The sequence below is a fragment of the Condylura cristata genome, unplaced genomic scaffold, assembly GCF_000260355.1.
Source record: "Condylura cristata isolate star-nosed mole 26May11 unplaced genomic scaffold, ConCri1.0 scaffold00011, whole genome shotgun sequence".
NCBI lineage: Eukaryota > Metazoa > Chordata > Mammalia > Eulipotyphla > Talpidae > Condylura > Condylura cristata.
In genome coordinates this window covers 35,413,312-35,432,224 of record NW_004567112.1, presented here as the reverse complement: position 1 = coordinate 35,432,224, position 18,913 = coordinate 35,413,312, and the positions used below count along the sequence as shown (strand labels likewise).

Below are 18,913 nucleotides of genomic sequence, written 5' to 3'. Positions count from 1 at the left end.
AGTTTGAGGCCACCACAGGGCATCCTCTGGAAGGAATCTGCACCCACACAGGACCTATGATCTGTCCCCAACCCCATCAGAGCCACTGAAGTCTGTATTGCATGGAGAAAGCAAGGCCAAAGGGGTGGTGGAGCCCAGGCCAGGGGTGGCTTTGGACTTGGTTTATATCAATGCGAGGCCTGGTTGGGGCCTTCCCTTTAGGATGGGATATATAGCGAGGTGAGAAGAGCACAGATTATGTTAGTCAGATGTAAGTAGCAATATTGGCTTGCTTAGGCACATATTAACTGCCATACCTCAGGCAAGTTTCTTGGCCCTTCTGTGTCGTAATACCCTGTGGCGTTAGCATGAGGATTAAGCAGATATTTATATGACTTTTGGCTTACGTTGTGAAAGCGTAAGAGGGCAATAAATGGTAACAGTGATCATTGGCGGCTGGGGAAGAAGGTAGGTGCCCACCAAAGGCATTTGGCTAATCCCTTCTAGCCCCTAAACTCCATGTTTACTGACCCCACAGGCCCACCTTCCAATTCCTAAACTCTTCCCCTTCTCCAGCTTTGGGTCTGGCCCGGACGAGTGCGTCGGGCAGCCCTCTGGCCGCCCGAAAGGTGTTTTCCCTCTCAGCTGGTCGAGAGCCCAACTAGAGCCCCGCGTCTTTTCCGGTTTCGGCCCCGCCCCCTAGGGCCCCGCCTCCTGCCGGTATAGCCCCGCCTCCCAAAGCAGTTCCGGTTCGGCTTCGAGCTGCGGGTGGCGCGGCTGAGAACGCAGTGGGGAGCGATGCCTGCGCGAAGCCGCCACCGCCCCCGCCTCCATTCTGGCTCCCCACCCCGGGCGCCGCCCCCGCCACTCGAGGCGCTTCACTCCGGGGAGGCCCGGAGGGCCCTCGACTCCGACGGCTCGGACGCCGACTCGGAGGGGTGTCCGGGTAGCCCAACTCGGACAGCGGAGGTGAGCGCGAGCTGAGGCTACGGAGAGGGGAGTTTGGGGGGCGCCTGCAGCCCAGGGTGAGTGGGGAGTCAGGATGGAGTCTGGGGCTGTGGAGAACCTGGGATGCGGAGGGGCAGCGGCAGACGGTTGAGGGAGCCGGGAGAATCAGCTCTAGAACGGAATCTGAGGGGAAAATGGAGGGGCTGGGTCTAGGGCCTGAGGGGGTGACGACTGCCGGAGGCTGCTGAGGGGCGAGGGGGAGTGGGAGACTGGGCGATGTGACCCCGAAGATGTGGAGGATTTTGAAAGCAGGGTAGTGAAGACGACGGCGAAGGGGTCGCGCGGCCGTGTGGGATCGGAGGAAGATGCTGCGGGGGCTGGCTGGGGATCCGAGGGGCCGGGCCGGGCCGGCGCGACCACATGGCGCGCGGGCGGCAGCAGGTTGGGACTGAACTGATGGCTGACGCGAATGAGGTGGAGATAACTGAGGAAGAATTTAGGTTTGACCGAAGAGGGAGGGGCTTTTGGTGGGTAGTCTTCTGGCCCCAGAGCTAGAAAAGAAACGGGGTCTGGAAAGAAAAGGTACCTAATTTATTAGGGCTTGGCGGTTTGTTTGTTTTTTCTTTCAGGTGTCTTTCAAAGTATTGGCAACCTCGAGGTTAATAGATTTGGCTTCTGGGGTTTTCTCGTTTGTGAATGGTGAACTCTTTTAAAAATCAGGGGTGGGAGGAGGGCTTTTGCCCAAAAGAGTGGAGGAAGTAGTGAATAGGAAGTGGTGTTTGGGAAAACGAGTGATTCTGAAAAAGACCTCTTGGGTTTCTTCTAACGGGAATTTTCTTCCCCCCTTCCCCCTTCATTTCTTTGCTTAACGAGGCTTTTTTTTTATGCATACAAAAACTGGGGTACAGGCCAGAGTTGTGGGGGGTGAGAAGATTCACCAGAGCCTGAATGGGGAGCAGAACAGGCAGATCTACTGAAATACACTGCTGAGGGGAGCAGTGGGCGGGTCAGGAGAGGTCTGCCAAGGGATCAAACTTGTGCTGCAGTGGCTGAAATAGCTTCATAATGCTGCGCTTTAACCCGTTGCACCACCAGGGAGGGCCTTGACAGACTAATGTTAATTCAGTTTTCCAGATAGTGTAGGAATATATATTTATTAAAGATTTATTTATTTATGCATACAGAGCTGGGGTACAGGCCAGAGGTGCGGGGGTGGGGTGTGTGAGAATATCACCAGAGACAGTGGGGAGCAAGGAATAATATTTTTTTTTAAGATTTATTTATTCATACAGAACTGGGGTACAAGCCAGAGATGCGGAGGGTGAGAGGATTCACCAGAGACAGAGTGGGGAGCAGAACAGGCAGATCAACGAAGTACACTGCTGAGGGGAGCAGCAGGCGGGTCAGGAGAAGTCTGCCATGCCATGTGGATCTCCTCTGGGGCAGGTGGGGATCGAACTCATGCGGAAATGGCTTAAGCTTCCTAGTGCAGTGCTTTAACCCGCTGCGTCACCAGGGAGGGCCCGGAATAATATTTTTAAGAGTGATCTGGAAAAATAATAGAGGATGCTTGTAGTTGGCAGTTAACAGACCTGGGACAGGTGGGCATACAGATATAGAAGACAGTATCAAAACTATAATTGTACCAGGAAAATATAGATTGCAGTATTTACACTCACTTTAGTAGAACTAAATTAATTTCTTTTTATAATTGTTGACTTGTTATTTCAGCTGTGTATCATGTTTTTACATCTTATTTATTTGATAGTTGTTTGGCTACATAAACAAAAACTTAGAATCAGTCTGATTTACCTTCACCAGATTGAAATGTTCTAGTGATCTCGTCTTCATATTTAGCTGTAAGTAAACAGTCTTGAAGTTAAATATTTGCTGGATTGAACTCCTTTTTATAAATGTTGCATCTCAGTATTACTGTAAAATTGATGAAAGAAACTTAGATGGAGTTATACAGTTAATATACTGGCATGCTAATACTTCATTTAATTTTTTCCACTTTGATAGTTCTCACAGCCACTTAATTGTAAAGAAATTTAGTTTCATGGGGCCTCCCTGGTGGCATAGTGGGTTAAAGTGCAGCACTGTGAAGCCATTGGCATCCACTGCAGAACTAGTTCCACCCCCAGCCAGGGAGGTGAAGCACATGGTGCAGCAGACCTCTCCTGTCTAGCTTGTACACTGCTCCCCTCAACAGTGTATTTCAGTGGCTCTGCGTGTTCTGTTCCCAACTCTGTCTCTTGTGAGTCCCCTCACCACTCGCCCCTCCCCTGCTCCTCACTTCTAGCCTGTACTCAGTTCTTATATGCATAAATAAATAAATCTAAAAAAACTGAAAATTAGTTTTATGGAAGAGCAGTTTTTTTGTGTGTGCAAATCAAGAAAATCTGTTAAAGAGCTTTCACACTTTTACGGCAAAATATCCAGACATAATTAGATAATCAGTTTTTATTTCAGTAGCACTCTGTCCTGCAGATTCTTATGTTGCACAACTGCGTATAAGCATTTTTATTTTGTTAATCATTAGTTCAATGCATTTTTAAAACTTTGCTATAGCTGGTTTAGAGATATTTTCATAACTTTTTGAGAATTGCAATTTGAACATTAATCTTGAGAAACTATTGGATCACAAATGTTCTAATGAATACTGCTATTTTAATTAAAAAATGACCATACTAATTAGCTCTTTTCAATATTCCTACCTCAAAGCCTGTTGTTTACTATATGGAGCTAGTAGTAGTGCTACCCACTATAGCCATTAGCTTATAGATGGAAACCTTTGCTGTTTTAAGTCTTTGTGCTGTACTGTTAATGAAGGTTGAATTCATTTTGAACACAAAACTAACTAACTGGGAGGTTAACACAATTCCATATTCTGCCGTTACCTATAAAACTCTGGAAAGATTGTGGGTTTAGTGGAAAAGTACAATATAAATTAAGTGTAATTCTTTTAGTGAACTTAGGATTTATTTCTTGCAAGAGAGTAAATGTTTTACTTTATGCAGTGATTTGGGGGGAATCAATTTTTTCACTTTTTTTCCTCATGTGTTTGTATATTTCTATAAAAAGTTATTTGCAAAATATTTTTGTGGTTTTAAAATTTTGCTTGCATGTGTTTTTGGAAATTCTTGAAATCTTTTTTTTTGTTTTGCTTTTTACCTTTCCAAGTGTGGTGTAACACACTGAATGATAATATCAGTAGTTGGTACAGAACAGAAGGGTCAACTTGAATAGATACCATCATGACGGTAATTCTTTAGGTTGTGTGGTTCCCTTGCCTTAGAGAAATCAAGATGCTAACTCAAAATAAGAGAGCTCAGGTCAGATACTCTTAGAGAACAGTTTTATTCTTTCTGCCTCTTCATTACCTGGTCATTTACTATCAGAATATGTGGATGTAAATTTGTGACAGAACTGTGCCATGAATATTCAATCAACCTGTATTCTCACCTACATCATTATCACTTAAACCTTACCTGAGTCTAGACTTTATGCTTCTATATTGAAATGCTATGGTTACCTTATTATACACTAGCCCATTCTGGTTATATGATCACTTCAATAGAAGATGCAACATAAATGTGAATTTATCTTGACTCTTGTTTTGCATGGTATAAACTAGGAAAACTTAAGTTATCATCAGTTTGTTTGATCAGTGTCTACCCATAAAGCAATGTTTATGATATGTACCCAAAAGAGAATTATAGGAGTGACCATCTATTTGTAATTGTCTTACATTTTTTTTTTTTTAAAGATTTATTTTTTATTTGTGCATACAGAACTGGGGTATAGGCCAGAGGTTCAGGAGCGGCGAGAGGCTTCACCAGAGACAGAGTGGGGAGCAGAACAGGCAGATCGACGAAGTACACTGCTGAGGGGAGCAGCGGGCGGGTCAGGAGAGGTCTGCCACGCCATGTGGTCCCTTCCGGGGCAGGCGGGAATCGAACTCATGCGGAAGCAGCTTTAGATTCTCAGTGCTGTGCTTTAACCCGCTGCGCCACCAGGGAGGGCCTTGTCTTACATTTTTTTGTGTATCTAGTTAAGTTTTTGAATAATAGCAGAAGAGAGGTGATAATGTCTATTATCTTGACCCTTTTTCTGTTCCCTTAAAATTTTTTTAAAGATTTATTTATGCATACAAGAGCTAAGGTACAGGCCATAGGTAGAGAGGGGTATGAGGATTCACCAGAGTCAGAGTGGGGAGCTGAACAGGCAGATCTACTGAAATACACTGCTGAGGTATCAGGAGTTGAGGCAATAGAGACCAGCTGTGCTATGTGGGTCAGCTCTCTGGACAGGGATTGAAGTCATGCTGCAGTGGCTGTGGATAGCTTTGTAGTGCTGATACTTAACCCCTTACATCACCAAGGAAGCTCTGTTCTATTAAAATTATTTTAAAGATTTACTTATTTATGCATACAAGAAATGGGGTACAAGCCAGAGGTGCAGGGGGTGAGAAGATTCACCAGAGACAGATGGGTAGCAGAACAGGTAGGTGTACTGAAATACACTGCTGAGGGGAGCAGCAGACAGATCAGGAATGGTCTTCTATGTGGGTCATCCCCCTGGTCAAACTTGTGCTACAGTGGCTGCAGCTGACTTCACCTGCTATGCTTTTCACATGCTATTGCGTTACCAGGGAGGACCCCTGTTTTCTTAAAATTTTTGATAAAATAGCCTAGTAGGAGGCAATAACCTTGCTTATACTGTAGATACAGTTTAGCTTTCTTTTTACTAAAGAGTTGCTTATTTTATTCATAGAAAAACTGGGATGTAGACCAGAGTTGGGGTGGAGGATGAAAAGGTTTACCAGAGACAGAGTGAGGAGCAGAACAACTGGGTCTACTGAAATACACTGCTAAGAAGAGCAGTGGGGTAAACATAAGAGGTCTGCTGTGCATATATGGATTAGCTCCCCGCCAGCTAACTCAGGTCCTCCAGGTAACAAGTGCTCTGAGCCCACTGGGGAGACCCAAATTTAAGTTCTACTCTTATCACTGAGTTTTTGGAAATATGTGCAAATTGGCTTCAGTTTAGAACTTTGAGATTAATTAAATCATTGTCAGTTTCAGCAATAAAATACTGGCATGAGAGTCAAAGATTACTAGAACTATTAATTAATTTTGGGTACAAATCCAATATATTTTCACAATATTATAATGGAATTTGAAGTCTTGAGTCAGTTTCTCGTTTTCTCATATGTTGATTTGATTTGGGGGAGTGTAAATTTTTTTTGTTACTAATCATTATGTCAAATTGTTAGCCTACCCAAATGTTGTTTTATTGATTAGAATAAGAATTAAAATTTCATGTACTTGACTTCTTTTCTGGTGTATTCTGGCTTCTCTACTGGTATTCCGGCACGCAACCAGATCAAGAACATTTCATCAAACTTACCACTAAACTTGGATCATTGTGTAAAAATGTTTCCAAACTGAGAATATAAACTAGACTGTATTATCTGTTATTTATTGAGCTGAAGTAATGCTGGATGTGGTATAAAATTAGGTGCAGCCTGACAGTGGGTGCCTTGAAAAGCAAGTTAGGACCAGACAAGGTTTGTGTTTTTTGTTAAATTGTACATATTTAAAAAAAAACCACATATCGAAAAAGCAGAAAATCAATGTGAGAATTTTAAAAACCTATGGTAGGGATTGGATAGAGGTTTTGGAAACAAATGCCTCATGCTTACTACGAAAAAGGTAAACTCTTAATAACTATTAGGAGAAAGGGACAATTTTTTGTTTTTTAATGAATATTTTAATTTAGGATTAAAAGTAGAGTAAAAAAGCTGCATATCCAAAATACTATAAACTGAAGAGTTAAATGCCCAAAATGAATTATTTTTCCTCCTATATTGTAGCTTATGTTTTTTGCTCTCATAAAAATTACCTTTGTGGCATTTGCTTTGGCAGCAAATATACTAAAATTGGAACAATATAGAGATTAGCTTGGCCCCTGTGCAAAGATGACACACAAATTTGTGTAGCATTCCATATTTTTAAAGTGGTTATTATAAATTAAAAATCAGACTCAACAGGCAACTATATAAATCAGACATTCTGCAAGGAAAGAGGAGGGATAATGATAAAAACAGGAAAGCACAAGGGACTATGGTGAGGAGACATGGGTGAATTGGAGTTAGGAATTTCACGGGTACTACATCTGAGAAGAAAACATGCATTGTAAAAGAATGATGTAAAATTTATTAAAAAAAACTTTTAAAATGGAAAGAACAATTAGAAAGATACCTTTGTGCTCTGATTTACAGATACTTAAACTGGTGTATAATTTGTCTGTTATGTGCAGGGTAAAAAACGGACTTTGTCTTATGCTAAAGTGCAATTACAGTGTGTAGTTGCCTTAAAGAGAATAAATTAACATTAACTCAGTAAGCTTTTTAAGAATCTCTTATTTATTTATTGCTTATACAATGTGTGGAAATAACTGAATTTTTATTGTCTTACAATTCGGTAATAGTTTGCAAAAACAGCACATTTTTGTTTATGAATCAAGTTTCAGGGATTGTTCTAAATTCCACTGAGGCTGTTTGAATGTGTAGCTCTTAAAGAGGACAGTTGTTTCAGACTATAAGAAAAATCCTTTGTATGTGAGTCAATAAAGTCTTCATCTGAATTGCCATGAAATTCAGATTGCCAAAACCTTGTATTAAATTTGGGTACAAATCCTACCCTGGTGGTGCAACACGTTAAAGCATAGCGCTATAAAATTCCCCGAAGCCATTGCAGCAACCTCCCTGGCCAGGGAAGTGACCCTCATGGCAAGGCAGAGACCTCTCCTGTCCCGCTGGCTGCTCCCCTCAGCACTGTTTCAGTTGATTTGCCTGTTCTGTTCCCCACTTTGACTATGGTGAAACCTCTCACTCCCCATGCCTCTGGCCTGTACCCCAGTTCTGTAAGCATAAATCTTTTTTAAAAATTGTGTCCAAATCCAATATATTTTCACAGTATTATAATGGAATTTGAAGTATTGAGCCTTTTTCCATTGTAAGTTCTCTCTGGATTTAGGAAACAGTAGAGGTTTCATTTTTGTTGCTAAATCTTAGATTGCCAATGATAACTTATAGAAGCCATTTGATCTCATATGTTTATATAAGTAAGGCCAGATAGATAATTTATGTAATTCCACTTATCCCAATTTCTTCCCAAGTTGTTAAACTAAAAAAATTCTTTTAGGCAACAATGATAATCAATTACATCAACCTGTGACATACAATTTAAAAATTTGGTAAGTGGTATGTGATTGTTGAAATATTTACTTATATTTGGCATTAAATAAGTCTTCATATGTACATTGACTAACTGAAATCACTGTTGCTTGTATTATAATTACATTTTTCAGTTAATGGTACCTCATTACATTATTGTGTGGTGAAATTTGATTCCACACTAAGCAAAACTTTAAAGGCAGTTTTCCAAATATTCATGTTTTTGTATTAACCCAGAGATTTTAAGAGTCAAGAGTGAATTTGACTAGCAGTTGATAGATACCTTAATGATTTAATTTCAGGTCTAGGGCAAATCTAGCTAAAAAAGAGTTGATGATGGGGGCCTCCCTGGTGGCGCAGCGGGTTAAAGCACAGCACTAAGAAGCTAAAGTCACTTCCGCATAAATTCAATCCCTGCCTGTTCTGCTCCCCACTCTGTCTTGGGTGAATCCCCTCATTGCCCCCACATCTCTGGCCTGTACCCCAGTCTGTATGCATAAATAAATAAATCTTAAAAAAAAAAAAGTTGATGATGTAAGTCAGTGTTAGCTTGCATTTACTGAACTGTTTCTATTTGCCAAATAGATTTCAAGTATTCTGTGTAATCTTTACAAACCTGTGGAGGTGGAAACTACTGTTCTTTTCATTTAACAAGGAGGAACAGCAAAGCATAAGGAGGTTAAATAACTTCTGGGAGGTCATATAGCTGTAAGTGATAAATCATCAGTTTAATTCAATTCTTAACTACTGTGCTTTCTGGGTTTTAAGTCAGATTCTGTTGTGGAATATCTATCTGAGTAACACTGTAGCCCTACTTAGTTTCTTAGTTTCCTTACCTGTAAGTTGAGGGGTAATATTAGTTTGGGTCACTTCCCAATGTAACATAAGAATTCTGTCACCTGAATTCAAAATATGAATTTAATAATTATAATTCATTTCTGTTTATAACCCCTGAAACTATAAAGGGTACAAAATATGTGTTTAATAATTACATTTAGTTTCTTTTTATTATCCCTGAAAGTATAAAGGGTAAGTTACTTTCTACTAGTAGATGATGGAACTGGCTTTATAATCAGGTTTTCTCTTGGACTTTTTGGTCCTGCTAATTGCCTCATTACTTCTTATCTTTTATTTAGCGTGCTCATTATATGTGCATGGGTTAATAATTGACCTTAATTATTTTGAGTTTTGTTTTCATTTCTGTTTAAGCATGATGTACTTTATTAGAAATCAAATTTTCATTTCCTTAAAAGAAACTTTCCCCCTCTGATTATCATGTACAGTCGTATATGATTTTATCATGGGCAAGATTTGTACAAACATTGCTTCCAGTCAAGATACAAAATTATTCTATCACTTTTAAGCTCTCCCTTGGGTTTTACCCCCACACAGTCCTGGATACACTGCCGCTTACCTCTGATAATTACTAATCTGTTTTCCTCTTGTAATTTTGGGGGTTTTTTTGGAAGATGTTTTATAAATGGAATCATAGAGTCTGTAAACTTTTAAAATTGACTTTTTAACTTTAGTATGATGCCCTTGAGTTTTTATGTGTATACATATTTTATTAATTTCTGTTGTTTCATGGTATGAATGTACCAAAGTTTGTTTATCTACATAGTGTGGGGTATTTTGTTTATATAGGTTTCAGTTGCTATGAATAGTGAAACTAGGAACTTTTATATATAGGTTTTCATTGTCCACATTAGTTTTCATTTCTCTGGAGAATACCTAGAGAAATGACAATTGCTGGTTTATATCTAAGTATGTTTAGTTTCTTATTTTTTAAATTGCTAGACTATTACCCATATAACTTAGAATGTTGCTTACCCAGCAATGTGTAAGCGGTTCAGTTTCTGTGTCTCTGCCAACTTTTCATGTTACCACAATTTGTTCTAACTGTTCTAGTAGCTCTGTAGTGGTACCTCATCATAGTCTTAATGTTCATTTCTTTAGTACCTAGTGATGTTGAAGATCTTTTCATGTGTTTGCCATCTGTATATCCTTTTTGAATTCATGCCTCTTTTGTACTTGTTTTTTTTTAACTGTTGACTATTAGCAGTTCTTTATATATTCTATTGGGTTGTTGGCAAAGTCATGATGTGTTTTTCTTTTTCTTTGAGAAATGTAGGAAATATTGTGATATTGGACTTCCCTGGTGGCCTAGGGATTGTGTCTCAGTGCCTCTGCAGTGGAGTTAGATCCTGACAAGGAACTGACCCACGTGTGGCACAAGAGAACTTTTGTTGCTAGCTGCTTCCCATAACAGTGTATTTCAGTAAATCCACCTATTCTACTCTGTCTCTGGTAAATTATCTCTGCCTTCCTAGCCTCGCCCACCTCTGGCCTTTGCCCTAGTTCTGCACAAAAAGGGAAAAAAGAGAGAAAGAAAAAAATGTGTTAGATCAACTTATTATTCCCTAGGGTAGGGGGACCATCAGGGTGTATGGTAAGCTTTGTTATAATTAAGCAGTGATTTTTTTTCTCCCTGCACTCTGCCTTCACTGACAAGGTGTGCTTCATCAGTGCTGATTGGGGTTAGAAATCTATTACTCCCTCTCCTCTGATACCAAGTTAACAGGTGGGAGTGGACTTGTTATTGCTAGGCAATTATGATAGACTGCTCACTGCTTGACCTTCTCTGATAACACTCTAGTGGGAGGGGAGGTATGGCCTAGTTACAGCCGACAAAGTGAGAAATGTAGGTGTTCTACTCATCCTTTGCTGACTGGGGTGGAGGTGGGGGGTCATAATTTTTTCTCTGTTTTAAAAGTTTTGTTTTGCCAACTGCCTCTCTGGCATTTTGGCTGGAGAAAAAACCAAATGGCCTGTTTATGCAGTTTCAGGTGAAGATTAAAAATCATGTCATTCATGTTTTAGGAAATACCGCCAATGCCATCTGAATAGTTACATGAATCCTTATTGATGAAAATCTGTGTTCGTTTTAGATGTGATCTTAATCTCTGACGTCTTTTTATGATGACTAAGTATAGAAGAAATTACTGAACAGCTGGGCAAATCCAGAATGTAGTAATTCAGCAAAAGAAATTGCCTGAACTTAATTCTTCTCCTTTCTTCTCCCAAACATTACAGGGCACTGAAAAGAAGTGGTGACCAAAGTAATTTGTGACCCAAAACTGAATCCTGATTTTGGACGAAAAACAGATATAAAATATAGTCTTGATACAGTTGGGTGATAATTATGATAAATTTACTTTAGTAGAAAACAATGTTGTCAGGTTATGTTTATTTGAAAATAGAAGAAAATTGCAGTTTAGGGTACAGAGAATTATGAAAAAACCAAAAACATACTCAGGATGGGTCCAAGGAAGAAAAAAAGATGAGGTAATGGTCATCAGGTAAAATGATAAAGGGGTCACAAGGTTTCATTATCAGTTCTTTCAAATAGACTATAATAGATTAATCTCATTCTTGTTGACTTCTTGGAATGTTGGCAGTTTGAACTAGTCCAAGGGTCAGATCTAGTTTAAACAGGAGAGTAAGCAGTTTTTCTGCTGTGGCTTACTCTACCGTATTTTAAAATGGCTCCAGCTTTTCACATTTTCCCATCTTGATCAAGATTTTTCTTTGAAATCATCAATGATTAACATTGGGTTGCATTTTTTCTTGTTTGGCTTATTGATCTCTTGCTGCCTGGAAGACTCATTTCTGGTGTTTCATGTCCCATGTCAGGTGAAAAGTGGCTTCCACTTTATTCTGTAGCATAGATTTAATGGTGTGGCCCTGCTGAGTTTTTGGTGGATCATGCAACAAAATAGGTGTAACCAATAATCCAACTTCACTAAAGGCGACTAGAAGAATTCAGTATACAGTTTAGATTACAGGCGGGGGCCTGGGGGAACCCTCAAAGAGCAATATTAGCACCTGATATCTACAAAGATGCAAACGTGACTCTTGTCTTTACAGTTGACCATATTCTGTCAAAGATAATTTGATGGCAAAATAAGTCTACTTTGAATAAATTTGGCTTGTTAATTTGCCCTAGGTACATCAAGAATCACGACTAACCTTATAGGCTCTTTTAAAATTTGTGTTGTTGCTTAATAATCAGATTTTACGTATCCAAAGAGAACAGATTTTTTTTGTGTTGAAAATAAGAATAATGAGTTTCCAAATTGGAAGGATTTGGTGGGGGAGAATAAGTAAATGTTTCATTTTTACTCACAAAGTTGTATCTTACCATACTGTTGGTAACATCTTAGGTGGAGCCCTCAACCTCTAGAGCAGGCAGTTGAAAACAGGTAAAAATTGTGACGCCAAAATCTGTAAGCTTTGCAGTTTAAACAAGATCAGAACATTACTACAAACAATCAATTACAATTTTTCAAGTTCTAAAGGTATGTGTGTAGTATAAAAGTCAAAATGACTCCAAAAGTAGCTAGATAATACTCAATATAAAATACACAAAATAGTTGACAACATTAACCATTTCTTAGAAGATAATAATAATTGCTTGTCAAGACAAAAATACTGTAGATACAATAAGATTCAAATAGTAAAAAAACTGAATAAAGGCAACATCCCTCTGCTACAGTTCATTTTGGATACAGATTAGTAGTTTAAAAGATACTACCAAGATCTTATCTTTCTAAATCTTAACTTACGTATTTTGTCTGTATTTTAAATGTATGCAGTGCATATTTGTATAAAAGTAGAGACTATATATAATATTTACAATTAACTATATACTATGAATGTATCCTTCAAAAGGATTCACACCTTTCTTATTATGAAGGACAGTCCCTCTTTCAAAATTACTTTGACATTATGATTCATCTTTTTCTACCTTGGTGTCATAAGAATGATGAATTAAAATGAGCAATTTTAACTAAAAAATTCATTTTCCGCAGTTTTAAAAGTAAAAGTTATAGTCATGCTATCATTCTGATCAGTTTGTATAATTTCATATAATTTAACTTTGCTTTGTTTTCCTGTACACTCTGGGAATTCTTACCCAGTTCAGTTTCATAATTCTAAAGTTACCAGAAACTGGCTGCCCGTCTAACTCAGTCAGTAGAGGATGAGACTCTTAAAGTTACCAGAAACTTGTATTCTAGAGCATTTGCTAACATCTTTTTGGGTGAATCTCTCAATATGAAACACATTGAGAAAGATACCAAAGTAAATAGTAACATCTGTAAATAACAGACTTCAAAATAATGATCACAAAAATCAATAATCAAAAAATACTTTGTTTTTTTAAGTTTTTCATTTGACAGTTTTATGGTTTTTTCTTTTTTAGACACATGTACACCATCTATCCTTATTTTCCCTGCTGCACAGCCTGACATTAGGTAACTAATAGCCATCTTTGTGCTTCTCTTTCCACAATGGCTTTGTGTTTCTTGGGGGAGACTCTGAACCCACAACACTTTGAGTTCCCTTGATTATATGTACAAGGAACTTCTGGAAGTTGGTGGGCAGCATGTGCTTTGTTTTCTTGTTCCCATAACCATTGCTGAGCTTCAAGGTCTGGTCCTTGAAATCTTCTAATACACCTTGCTGTTACCTCTGGGTTGCCTCCAGTTATGCTTAATTTTGTCTGGTGTGGGATGAACTTCATGCTCTTTAGGACAATCTTGAGTTTCCTGAGAGGTCTGAGGGTAGCCTTGTCATGAAATACAGGATGCCTCCTACCTTCATAGACAGCTCTGAGTTAGATAAACTTTGTGCTTTTTACACATAAAAGTGCTAAATTGTAAATATTCTGTGATTATTTCCTCCCTTCCCCACCTTCTAATAGACAAGTGAGCAAAAGCCACTGCATAGAATTTTTAAAGTCAACTGGCTCACTTCCTGTGCCTTTTATTTTATTTTATTAAAAGATTTATTTATACATGCAAGAATTGGGGTACAGGCCAGAGGTATGAGGGATTCAACAGAGACAGAGTGGGGAGCAGAACAGGCAGAGCTACTGAAATACACTCCTGAGGGGAGCAGCAGGCGAATCAAAAAAGGTCTGCCACAAAATGTGGGCCACCTCTCCAACTGGGGATCAAACTTGTGCTGCAGTAGCTGCCCACAGCTTAATAGTGCTGTGCTTTTACCCATTATACCACCAGGGAGGCCCTCCTGTGCCTTTTAACCTCCCCTAAAGACAAAGGAGCCAGGTGAAGATTCAAGCAGTGGCTATCCTTGCATTTCCACAATTGCATTTTTTTAGAAATCAGGGAAGTAATTCAGCCCTACTATTTGCCCTCTTTGGGGCAGCTTATCTTAAGAAAATTTAGGAAACCTAAGATAAAAACTTACAGAAAGCCTGAAGCAGCCTCCAGTCAGTGAGATCCCCCCCCCCCCATAGTTACTTTTTTCCCCCCTTTGACAGTTTCTATATAAACTAAACTCAAACAATTTTTTTAAAAAAAGATTTATACTTACAAGAACTGGGGGTGTAGGCCAGAGGTGAGGGGAGAGGGTGAAAGACAGTAGGGGACAGAACAGGCAGATTTACCAAAATACACAGCTGAAGAGAGAAGCAGCATGTGATGGCAGGAGAGGTCTGCTGCTCCAAGTTGGTCACACTTGATTGACTTGATTAAACTGTCGATGAATCAGGCAGTTACCTTATTTAGATACACAAAAAAGAAGGTATTTGTAGGCACAAAGGGTGAGGCAAGGAAAACTTTAATAATAAAGACACCTTCATTCAGGATAAGGGAATGGGGAGGTGGCTTGTCCTGTACATTTATCTTCTTGGTGCTGATTAGGAACTTCATGTTTGCTAGTATTACTTTTTGGGAGAGGTTAAATCTGCCGTGAGATTGGTATTAAACATGGGCTCCAGCAGGAATAGTTCCCATTCTGGATGTCTTTTCTGTTTTTTTTTTTTTTTTTAAAGATTTATTTGTGCATACAGAACTGGGGTACCTGGCCCAGGGGTGTTGAAAGGCTTCACCAGAGACAGAGTGGGGAACAGAACAGGCAGATCTACGAAGTACACTGCTAAGGGGAGCAGTGGGCAGATCAGGAGAGGTCTGCCACACCATGTGTTCACCTCCGGGGCAATCGAACTCATGCGGAAGCGGCTTTGGATTCTCAATGCTGTGCTTTAACCCGCTGCGCCACCAGGGAGGGCCCCTGTCTTTTCTATTTTTATTATCAGGTAGAATAAGACATGATTATTGCTACTAAGCACATATTTTTTAAACTAACCATTTTAGATTATATGAATTGAAAAACATCGAGTTAGTTTCTGATTTCTGAGCTTTAGAAATGATTTACATAAGTCTTTCAAATTATATAAAACTTCTTTATAAATTAATTTTGGTAATACCATCTACATTTAAAAAATATAAAATCTCTAATATATGACATGATACAGATCTGTTTTATATTTTTTATAGAACTGGGATGTAGGCCAGAGGTGTGGGAGGGTGAAGAGATTCATCAGAGACAGTGGGGAGCAGAACAGGCAGATCCACTGTTAAAGGGAACAGTGGGCTAGACAGAAGAAGGATGGCCCTCTGGCCCTCTGACAAACCCTCTGCAACCAGAGAGGCCCCATATTTCTGATACTGTTAAGAAATTCCATGTGGCCCACTCTGGTGGCGCAATAGGTTAAAGGTTAAGGTACGGCACTTAAGCTGGCAACAGCCACTTCAGTGCAAGTTCAACCCCTGGCCAGGGAGGTGATCCACATGGCGCATTAGACCTCTCCTGTCTAGCCCATGGCTCCCCCTAGCAGTGTACTGTGTCAGTCTGCCTGTTCTGTTCCCTGCTGTCTCTGGTGAATTGTCTCACTGCCCCAGTACCTCTGGCCTGTATACCCCACTTCTGTATGCATAAATAAATAAATCTTTAAAACACAGAAATTCCAAAAAAATAAAAAAGAAACAAATTCCATGAACACAAATTGTAGAGCCACTCCAAAGATAACCAAAAGAAGGCTGAAATAATTTCCCTGAAATTTGGCAACAAATTTTTGATGCAAATGGAATTTTATTGTTCTGCCCAGGTACATTTTGGAACCATCCAAGTTCTTGGAACACAAAGGACCTCATCCAGCCCAATGATGTTCCTTATGACAACACAAAAGGCAGATCCAGCATAAGAAAGAGGACAAAAAATCCTTCAGAGGCTTTCTTACTTTTTCATTGAGTTATATTTGTGAAAGTATTCTGGAAGACAACTATTTTAGAGTCTTAATGTCTCCTAGAAGCTTTTAAATACCAGTTATTTAAGTGTCCTATTTCATTTGCTTAATTTTGGAGGTCAAAGGGAAGTCAGAACCCTCAAGGACTGGTTGTAATTCTGAATTATCCCTAATCTGTTCTATTTTATCAAAAAGGCAAACAAGGAGGGACTGAAATGATTGTACATATAACCATCTGGAGTATCAAAAGTTGGGACCCCTGAATTGCTTTCAGAAATACTTGTATTAGTGGGCAGGCTAACCAAGGCACCTTGATTAGTCCCAAACTTGCATGCTTTAAAGGGATTCTACAGTCCACTGCATAGACAAAGCATGCTCTAAGTGTGAAAGATCTTTAATAAGAGCATTTATGCATAGAAAGGGAAAAACAGAAAGAATATAGCTTTCCAGTGAAATATCCAAAACTACCCATCTCTTTATGGGTAAATGTCCTGTCAGATATTTTTAAGTCTAAGGCACCTCTGGCAGGAAACTATAGGAAATGGGGCAAAAGGGTCAGGCAACTCAAGGGTGAAAGGGGCAAGATAACTGCTGCCTTTGTCAGCCTTCCATTGTGTCTCTCACTCATTCTAGTGTCTGCAAATCTCTTCCATGTCCCCCAACTCCCTAGAACAAGTCCAAAGCTGAGAAGCAAGTACACCTTCCTGCATGTCTCTGCTCCAAGTATCACCAATCTTGTCTCCTGCAAGTCTTCTATAGCTTCACCTGGCAGCTCAGCTCCACCTCTTAGTAGGTGAGGCACAGAACGTGGAAACCTCTCCTTTTTATGAAGATGCCTGTAATACTAACAGAATGGCCAAAAAACCTTTATACAAAATTATACCAGATGCTAGCATACTTTTAGTAGGTAGCTGAAACTGCATAGTAGAGCCTAGAAGAGTATTCCGCAGAGTACTTGCAGCAACTGCATCAAACGAAAACATGCTAATAAAGTCAGAGCATACCACACAAAGGAGCAGAGTTTGAATCTGAGAGCAAACTTAGCAGTGGAGAACAGCTGTAAGTTGCACGCACGCACACACACACATATGCACAAAACACAAGCTACTACTTTGCCTTACTTAGAATTGAACCACAGTATGAGAACCCTTTGACTTTGGGTATTTCACATGCTTTGAAAGATAATTGACTGACGAGCCTGTAGTGGCATATTCTGTCAAGGTTCAGTTGTAAAAGATAGAAACTGCCCTATGCAAAGGGCTGAACTATCACACACATAGCATTTCTAGTCTTTCTTGTAGTTAGCCAAATCTTCACTTTCTTTCTGTTTTCTTCACTTTCTGTTTTCTGAATCTTACATCAGAGCAGCTATTTGGTGGAATCTAATTTACATTTAGAATTGTAGTTGCAAGGGATTCAGGGATTTTTGGTTTTTATATCACTATTCTAGGGGCAATTAGGGGCAGATTGGAAGGGATGTTGAATGCCACTTCATCATCTTTGTCACAGACACCAAGTCATTGGTGATTCACATATAATGCTAACAATGAGTCATTTCCAGTAGTGACCAGATTGTTCTGTAGCTGGCAGTCAGAGATAGGATGGGTCAAAACAAATAGCTTCAGCGGGGCACAAAGTAGGGTAAGAGTTTCTTGTTATTCATCTCCTTATGTTTATGGGATGATTGTGCTTAATTTCTGAGACTGAAATACATATTTGTACTTTTAATATAAAAATTGAGTTCATATTTTTGTAAAGGAATTTGAGTCACTCATGGGTGCATTATGATAGAGTTTATTTTATTAAATATGGAATGCTTGATGGGAGATAAAACTTGGAAAGAGAAGAATCAAGTTCACTAGTAAGTAAAAAGTTGATGTGCTAAAAGTTGCAGTTTTTATAATTTTCAATAATTTCTAACTAGTTTACCTAAAATATAAGATAGCTTTTGTTTCATTTTATACAGAACAATCAGCTGCTTTTGTTTATCTATTTTCTATTGTTTGGAACTAAGTTTGAGGAATGTGTTTTGATTCCCAGATTCTACAGTAGTTGAGTGTTCTCACAGTGCTTGATAAGTATTAAACTTTGATAATTAGTAATTGTTCAGTTGCTCATGGTTTCACAGTAAATGTCTTTTAAAATTTATCCAACTGGCCTCTCTGGTGGCCTGGGGATTAAGTCCCAGTGCTGTCACCTCCATAGCCTGAGTTAAGAGCGTTAGCCAGGGAGCTAATCCACATATAGTGCAGCAGACCTCTCCTGTCTTGCCCCCTGTTCCCCTTGCAGTGAATTCAGTAAATCCACATGTTATACTCCCTGTTCTGTCTCTGGTGAATCCTTTCACCCCCTATACCTCTGGCCTACCCTCCCCCCCCCCGTTCTTCTACACATAGATAAATCTTTAAAAAATAAATTGAAATACTTCCTTAATACACATAAAGTAACATTTTAGACAGTGCTTTTGCTTTGCAGTGCAGTACTTTCTGATGTATATCAAATGTTTTTGAGTACCTGGAGGTGAATGCCTAAATACAGATCAGATTTTTTGATATAGTTATTCCTCTTTTAGAAATCTAGCCTAGCCTAGCACTGTAACACCTTTTCTTTCTATTTCTTCTTTTTTTTTT

At 39.3% G+C, this 18,913-nt stretch overlaps 1 protein-coding gene across 1 annotated transcript in view; it reads left to right on the top strand.

Annotated features, from left to right (window-relative positions):
- Positions 1-744: 744 nt before the first annotated feature.
- The window catches only part of SAMD8 (sterile alpha motif domain containing 8), a 54,072-nt gene continuing 35,903 nt past the window's right edge, over positions 745-18,913 (top strand). The window contains exon 1 of the mRNA XM_004680745.2: positions 745-948. Coding sequence (XP_004680802.2) covers positions 778-948 — 171 coding nt within the window. The 5' untranslated portion in view covers positions 745-777. The remainder of the gene's footprint in view (positions 949-18,913) is intronic.